At 36.9% G+C, this 9,067-nt stretch overlaps 1 protein-coding gene across 1 annotated transcript; it reads right to left on the bottom strand.

Moving 5' to 3' along the window:
- Nucleotides 1-1,530: 1,530 nt before the first annotated feature.
- LOC103947873 (AP2/ERF and B3 domain-containing transcription repressor RAV2-like) lies at nt 1,531-3,041 on the bottom strand. The gene has a single exon (XM_009358839.2). The coding sequence runs from the start codon at nt 2,565-2,567 to the stop codon at nt 1,632-1,634; it is 936 nt and encodes a 311-aa protein (XP_009357114.2). The 5' UTR covers nt 2,568-3,041; the 3' UTR covers nt 1,531-1,631.
- Between the last annotated feature and the right edge of the window lie 6,026 nt (nt 3,042-9,067).

The raw sequence follows: 9,067 nt of genomic DNA, 5'->3' as shown, positions 1-9,067 counted from the left end.
AATGATTTGCAGATAGATTTATGTCAATATATATTTTTTTTGTTATAAGACATTAATTATATTTTTTGGGGTTGAAAATTCATAATATTAGAAGATTTTAATTGATTTTTAATATTTTTAGAAAATATAAAATGAGCATTAAAAAAATAAATACATATAATTAGGTAATTGGACTCACTCCTAAAAACCATCTATGTTTTTGAACTTGGATCTAAAAGCCCCTATAAATAATTATAAGTTGAAGAGTTGGAGATAAATCCCAACTCTTCCAGGAGTATATTCGACAAAGCTGTTGCAGCAGACTTGAGTGGGAAGGGTTGTTTGAAATATTTGAAAAATCATGGCTTATCAACAATAGTTTAGGGGGTCAAATGACAGTTTACTTATGTGCATAGTTAGTCATAAACTTAGGGTACATTTGTTTCACCAGACTATCTCAGACTGGGTTAAGTTCAGGGATTAAGTTGGATTGGCTTGACATAGACTAACTAGTATAAGAATAATTGAGCGTTTAATACATTGTCAAACTAAGTCACGAACTAAATTATTTTTGAAATCTAAATATTTTTTGTCATTTTTTAATGGGAGTTTTAACGAAAAGCCCGCGGTACTGTTCACTTTAACAAAAAACCACATTTTCACACTAAAAAGTCAATCCTGGTACTATTCACCTTACCCTTTATTTTGTCCTTGTTATTAAAACTCAAAGTTTTCAAGCCATTTTCATTAGTTTTCCGTTTTTTAATTTCTCTCCCCCTCTTTCTTATCCTTTCCAAATGCTTCTTGTTCCTTTCTTTTTTCTTTTTTTTTTTTTTGGTCATAGCTTCTCCGTTTGTTTCTACTCATTCCTTTTCTTTTTCCGTCCTTTTCAAAGTCAGGAACTGGGTACAAGTCGATGAATTCCAACTAGATAAAAGATTTACCAATCGAAGCAGGCGTTAAAGTTGCAGATGGTGTGGTCGAGCGCGAACACGCAGATCGGTGTCGCCCTCGAGCTTTGGGTGAATGCCAATTTGGATTCGCTTACCTAGAGAGGCACCATGGTAGTCGAGCAGGACGAGGAGAGAGGGAGAGAGTGTGGTAGTCTGGTGGTGTGATTTCGTTGGATTGAGTACAGAAAGCAAGCAATGAGAGCAGGAGAGTAGAGAGCAAACCAAGGGAGGGAGGTCTTACCAGTACCACGGTTATTAGGGGGTCTCGCTAAGACCTCATTAGTTGAAATCCCAACACGGAACAAACATGGGACTAGACTAAGAAATAATCTATCAAGACAAGTGATTGTTAATGAGGCCAAACAATCACATTGTTATGGTGCACAAAATAAACATTGCTTATAAGAGAAGATTTGAAATCTTGATTGAAGCAACAGTTCCTAAAATGCTAATAGAATTCATCTTTCAGCAGAGTACATTACTTCCTTATTTTATTAAATATGACTCAGAAATAAACTTTCTTTCATAGGATTTTTCTAAATTTATCATGTCTCACTAAGTCACTTAAAATGACTCTTTTTGGTATTTTTGCAACAATTAAAAAGCATATATGACAACCACACATGTTTCCACGATCTTCTCCCTTGCCTTGTGCTCAAATTTTCCATTTCTGTTTGAAAGTAGCAATAAGACACTCCACTACTGGAACCGAGGCCCGGTAGAAGGTTGTATGTTAACTCCGAACAATCTCACCATTCCATCATCTTGAACCGCCCCTAAAGGCTCACCAACCCTACTATGCATCTCCCTGATCCCCGACACATCGACGTTTCTTGGTCTACAGTCAATGAACATCTTCTTATCCTCCCCTACTGATCTCTCAAACCTCACAACATCACCAGCTTTCAGCTTCTTCTCCTTCACAAAGCGAATCCACCCTTTGCTCAACACATAGCTCTGACTACTACTCCAATAACAATACCCAAACCTCCACACATTACCCACCTCATCCTCAAATTTCAACAACACCCCTTTACCAAACCCTACACTCAGATGAACCTGAAAATGCTTCTCGGCATGTTGTTTTGGTATAACCATGCGGTTCAATCTCCCTACATCGCTTGGTGTTGCCACTTTCTCGAAAAGCAACTCCCTCTCGCTACTACATGTGTCCATTAAATCAAGGTGACACTTCATACGCTTTCCGCCGGCATCAAGGCCTAGGGCACCACCATTGTACAACTTATGCTTGTACATCTCGAGCTCGTTGGCATAAGAATGTTTTCGAAGCATGTCAACAATCTCAGCCTTGGAATGGGACTCCAAGAAAAGAGCCTCCGTGACATCACATTTGTAGGGTGTCATTTGGTTCCGACTGAAATTTGTGATGGCATCAAGACCCCGGAACTTTAGCGAAGCAATGTTGTAGGTTTTAGCAGCTTCTTCTTCATCATCGAAGGTTCCCAACCACACACGATGACTCTTCTCGTATATTTGAGCTCCCCATCTGCCATTTGACTGGGGCACTACTCCTTTGTAGCCAGAAGAAGGCAACTTGTTTGAACTTGCAGCCTTTGCTCCAATCACTGTTGAGTAGTCCCTTGTGCTTCTATTCCAGCAACTCATCAAATCCATTAGTTAATTAATCTTACTGAATTTAGATATTGCACACACAAAAATAGAGTAAAATGAGTGGAGAATGTGCAGTGAAGGTTTTCTAGCGAGGGTATTGGGACCGGAAGAAGAGAGAACGAGAATCAAACTCTATTTCTAGGGTAATTTGATCTGTGGGAAGAAGATGATGCGAATAACCGGTCGGACTTCCACACTCTAAAGTTTGATTAGTTCGTATTTCTTCAGAATTGAGATTCTCGCAAACTGACCTACAAAGATGAAAATGAAACACTGTTTTTAGGGTTTGTATTTGGATTCGCATAAAGTGGAGAACTAGAACCAGAGTCTTTTTTCTGTAAATTTGGTTCAAAAGGTTGAAGGTAGGCTGGACCAATCGCCGTTCTAATTTATATAATTATAGAAGTGTGTGATGTTAAAAATAGGGATGTGATATTCACACACATTTTTTTACTTCTGCCATATTCTTTATTAATTTATACTCTTTGATCTTCTTTAATTCAATCGATCCGACGGTCGCAAATTAAAAAGATGAATATGAAATAAAAATAGATGTGTAGATAACACATTCCTAAAAATATTGGTTGTAAGCCGATGTAATAATAGTAAAACCCACTTTAGCAGGTGGGATGGTTTCACAAGGAATTTTACATTATTTTATTGAAACTTTCCTGTTATATATGCCTTACCTGATACGATCTAAAACGAAATAGAAAATAAAAGACTGCTTCTAGAAATTAGAAGTCCTTCTTCTCACCTCCTTCTAATAATCGTGTGTGTTAAATGTGGGAAAGGGGGATTTTACCAGAAGGAGCTCACTGTTTATGTCCTATTTAGATCTAATAATGCACTGTCATTATGTGAAAAAGGAATTATACATGCACTATTAAATCAGACGCCAATTGACTTATTCTATTTAAGTCATTTTCGTTAGAGGAGTAGTTGAAATTTCAGAGGCTGGATGTGTCCTATGTGAAATTCACTAACATATCCTTTGTCCAACACTTTGGCACGTTATTCCAGTTTGGCTGTATTGCGTCTGCATCTTTTGGACAAGCTTCAGTTAGAGGAATTACTGTTAACTTTGTTTTCTATGAACCCAACTGAAATAAGAGCATACTTAGATTGTGATCCTTAATAAAATTTGTTTCTCATTAAAACCGGGTGTATATGAAGAAACTTGAGGTTCCATCATAAAACCAATTGGTAATATGAAGAGTAGCTCAACTACTTATAAACTCATGCAATGTCTCTTCCACCAATGTGAGATTCATTATCAACACACCTCCTCATGTGTAACGAATTTTTAAGTCTAACACTGAACAACACAATGGGGTGACATGAAGCGTTTGTGGCCGTTTGACTCACATGTGGGACAACTTGGCTCTGATTCCATAAAGAAGGTTGGGCTTCCACATAAAACCAACTGATAATATCAGAAATAACCCAACTATTTATAAGCTCATGCAATGTCTTTCCTCCCATCAATGTGGAACTGATTCTTAACAATATAAGATTGAATATTGAATTTGATCGTTTTCGTAAAAATTAGCTCTTCACCTAGTACTACGGTCTATTGATATTCATCTTCTCTTATAAGTGAAAGGTTTTAAGTTCGATTCTCGTCAAAAGCGATTTTGAACCAAATTATTATGGTTAGCCCAATGTGAGACTTAATCTATTCCCGACCCTTAGTGTAAATAATATCGTATGTATTAAAAATTAGCTGATTATTATTGACTTTTTAAGTTTGTTTTCTTTTGCATTTTATTAAACCGATTCTTAATTAACGTGTGCATTTTACAAGTTCATATATAGGTCCTAATAAATATACTAGGTTTCCATATAATACGAGCTTTTGCTCATACAATGTTAGAGGTATCAAATGATATCGTGGCTAAGATTTTTAGAAGAAGAATAACTTGTTCAATTCAAATCCATCTTTCTTCAGATATTCATAACAAAAACCAGAATTCATGCCAATAGATTCTTCCTCTTATATTTTTTATATTGTGCACTTGTGTATTTTTATGTGAATTTCTTTCCCTATTTATGGACCTATATTTATGCCCCTATATATATTATATATAGTTTCAATATTCATCTGTCTATCTATATATCTATACCTATGTATTTTTGTATACCGAATGTCCTTATATGTAAATATACGTGTAACTATATATCATCTCTATGTACCCTTGCTGTGTACGGTTATACAGCTAGATCATTTTGAAATTTGATTTGAGTATTGCTCATTTAATACGTGGAAGTGTAATTCCTATTTTTAAAGATTAATTGATGATTGAATTGAATTTTTCAGATGAAAATATGGTAAATAATGATAGTAGTAAAAGTACCTTAATATCACATGACATTGAGTTTTAAATGGGAGGACCTAAATTAGATTCGCAAAACCATTCAGGCTATCATGTAAAAGATAAATGCCCCTAAAATCAATTAGTAGCTACGTAATAATAAATACTTTTGATTGCCCGGTAGATCCAAAGTCTCCAAGTACGTGTAATATGTACATAAAAAGTGAAAATTTTCATCAGTTAATATTATAGTGTAGGGATATTAGTGACAGGTTTTAGGTTTGGATGTCGTAAATAAATTGATCCAAAATTTTCTTCTACCCCTTAGTGTAAATATATCTTCATATAAAAAAATGAAAATCTTCAAACCGAAAAAGCCAAATGGTGAGCATGTAAGGTTTAAATTTGGCAGCCACTTTATACTACAGTTTAGTGGTATTTATCTTCACTTGTTTGAATTTCGGTAATAACGGGTTTGCATCCAATTTATTTTCTCACTCCTTGTGTAAATATATATTATTGTGTATAAAAAAAGTTTTAATTTTAATAAGAGGCTAAGAACATTTACTTTTAAACTCGAGATTCCAAATTTGATTCCTACCTTCCCACCATTACTTGTAAATGTATAAAAGTGTTGTAGACATAATTTATTGAACAATTATGGAGGCCAGAAAGAGAGAAGGTGTGGCATAGAGAGAGAAGAGAGAGATGTGTAATTGTGGGTGTGTTCTATTCCACCTCATTGTGCCTTTATTTATAGTAGTAGGATAGGTAATATCCTTACCTTTTTAGGATTACAACTCTTAATAGGTAATCAACTCCTAATAGAAATATAAGAGATATTCCTAGATCTACTATGATTTACACAACCACATTCCTAATCTAATAGGGATGCAACACTCCCCCTTGAATGTGTAAATACTCAAGTAAATGGTGCATCAGGTCGTCAATGATGAAGCAAGTGCAGTTGATGAAGTTGTCGGCACAATGAGCGAATGCGAGTCTCAAATCAACGGAAGAATGCATAAAAAGTCAAACTCACAAAACCTCGCTATGGTAAAACCCAAGGTGGGAGAAAAACCATAGACTAAGGAGAAAAGTGAGAAGTTGCATTAAGTCAAAACTATACGTCTTTTGGACGCAAGCAGAAGAGCTCACAAGGGTATCATTAGCCTAGGATGGGTGCTTCATTAAAACCTAGTTAGGTAGCAAAAACCCAGTGGGAAAGATGCTCATAATCGTAGGGAGAAATAGTACATTAAGATCAAGTGAGTATACTTATGGATACTCCCCCTAAGTTTGACATAACTTCCAAATGAGAACTACAAGCATTACATATGAATAGTTAGGCATACCAATTCCTCGGACAAACTTCTGGAAGGTGGACTTTGGCAATGACGTCGTGTAGAGGTCGGTAAGGTTATCTGGGATTGGTTTGTATGTCTTCAATCTCCTGATGCTTTACTGATGTAGATGTAGACGCAATATGTCTTGACGTTGATTTTATTAATGTATCATGTCTTGGTCGGGTGGATACATGAGGCATAGTCTTCATGGATCGTCGTTGGGACTCAATGATGGATGAAAACATCAAGTACTTTGAATATGCTCAACAAGAACTCCTAACCATGTCTCACTTGTGGCGTAATGAAGTGAGGTGAGTCTTGGAACGATTCGAAGATTTCGCAACTAAGGTCATATCGTGGACCTCCAAGATATTGCGATATCCCTAACAGTAAAGACATAACCATTTGAGGATTTGCTTTATGCGGGTCTGATAAGTACCAAAGTCAACATAACAAACAAGGTAAGCATCATTCCGAGGATCAGGGGGTTGGATCCGCTCGAGATGTGTTGGGATTTGATTTGCCCAAATTCGTAGTACCTTCAGGGTACATCTTTAATACCAATTTAGTGGTTGCGTGTAGGCACGGTGATGCATATTTACCAATAGATGAAGAGCGAAGGAGATGTCCTGTCTAAATACAATGAGCTATATACAACAAAGCACAAAGTTGAACTTTAGATATGGAATTTCAGATTCCATAACCTCTTCAAGGGTCTCATTTACATATAACGTAGGACGATCATAGGCATACTCAAAGGTAACACATTAGGGGTGTAGTTCGGCTGATAGACCAAGGTACCGTCAGAACAACGCTTGAACTTCAAGTCAAGGCATAAATGAGTTTTCCTAATATCTTTTATCTCAAATTCTATCTTCAGGTGCGAGGCAGTTTTCTCAAGCTCTTCCATAGTCTTAGTGAGATGTATGTCAACGACATAAATTGTAACTCTAGCAATTTGGAATAAGACTTCATATTTTAACATGTAAGGGTATAATTCATATCCCTGACTAATCAAATAATCACTTAGACATGTATACCACATCCGTCGGATTGCAAGTGAACGCTTCAAACAAGTTAAGAAAGTGTTCCGTGGTTTTCAAACTAATTGAACCAGTCCATGTAATTCTTCGGGAACTTACATGTCAATCTCCGTATCTATATCCCGCATGGAGAAAACACTAACCATATTTCATAATGTTGCTATCAATCACATAACGTTTAAGAGAAACCTTGTTCCGTAAAACGTGCATCATATCGCATTATTTCATTCATCTCATAACGTTTCTTTTCCCACTTGCAACACAACAAGGTTACCTTGGGCAGTGTAGGAATGAAAGGTCCAAAACACACTTTGGTAAGGAATTTGACTTGGATTGTAATTTTGGTTGTCCAATCATTTTTACGTTGTCACTTAATTAACGAAACACGGTTCAGTATCGTCGTTTTTCATTTATGTCGATAGCTACCATATAAGTGAAAACATCATCGATCGTAATCTCATTTCAATTCTATTTAGCTCATCCAAACTAGTATATTAGACCAAGAACTTCAAGTCTCGGGAGTAATCCAGATTAATCTCATAAGATGTAAATGATTTGAAACAGCGATCGCATTTAGATTCATTATTATGCCGTGTTTTCCTCTTCTAGGGAGGTGAATCCTACGAATCGAGTGATCTGTCATGCTTCAGGCCAAGATAGATTGATTGGCTATCCGCCAATATACAAGACCGTCCAACAGAGGTATTTAAACTGTCCAACAAGGGTGGCACACCTTCCAGGGATGTTGATCCGTTAAGTATGTTTATCTTTGCAGGCATGTTTGCAGCTGGTATATGATTTCGTCACTTTAGCTAGATCAGAGGAATACGTCTGGAGCAACATTCTGAAAGCTAGAATTCATCGTACTTTCTTATCACACTTGTGAGATATGGGGATTGAGATGAGACATAGTGGGCAACGTCCACGCAACTTCGCGCCATTCTACAGGAATGTTGAAGTTATTATCTCCCCCTAATGGCGGAAAGACTGTCTTATTAAAGTGACAACCCGCAAATGAGCAACAAAGAGATGACGTGCAAGGGCTCTAAGAGAGCTAGTGTGAAGGAGAATCATGATCGACAAAGATTCACATCCTTCTTTGAGGACCCATGTTGGTATGTTGCAGCGGTGCAACTTGGCATATGGAATGCACACCCAAATGCATAAATATGAAAAACGCCAGGTTCGTACCCAATAACCAATTGTAACATCATATAGGTTGGGTGGCAATAGGCCTCAAGGCGGACCAACATAACTGCATACATGATTGCATATCCCTAGGAAGAAATCGAAAACTTGGTACATTTACCAAAATCCGGGGCAATCGTTCAAATTGCGCTTTATGATCACTAGGCGAGGCTATTTGGGGTGAACATGGGAATTCGATGTTCAATTATAAACCCAAAATACATGCAATACGTTATCGAAAACCGTCGATATAAACTCTTCGGCATTATCCAGTCTCCCAGACTTTATGGGATAAGTAAGGTGGTGAACCCTTAATCTGCTTGGAGGTTTAGCAGCAATGTGTGTGGACAAACATGTGACCAGTTTGTCAATTCATCAACCAAAACCATAAGTATTTATATGGTCTGCATTTTGGTTGGATTAGTTCACATATATTCCTTTGAATCCACAGTGAAAATGGGGTGATTTCATATCTTTGTGAGGAATAATATGGAAAATCAATTTCCCTAATGAGTAAGCTTGGCAAAGTGTGCTTATAAGCATAAGATCCTTACTTCGGGTAAGGAGATGCGTCGTAGCATCATTGTTCGACCTAAGTGTCCTCAATGGTC

Source organism: the organism of the source record quoted next, unplaced genomic scaffold (assembly GCF_019419815.1).
Source record: "Pyrus x bretschneideri cultivar Hongxiangsu unplaced genomic scaffold, Pyrus_bretschneideri_v1 Contig12, whole genome shotgun sequence".
Lineage (NCBI taxonomy): Eukaryota > Viridiplantae > Streptophyta > Magnoliopsida > Rosales > Rosaceae > Pyrus > Pyrus x bretschneideri.
Note: the sequence above shows the minus strand (reverse complement) of the source record. Positions and strands in the feature narration are given on the sequence as shown.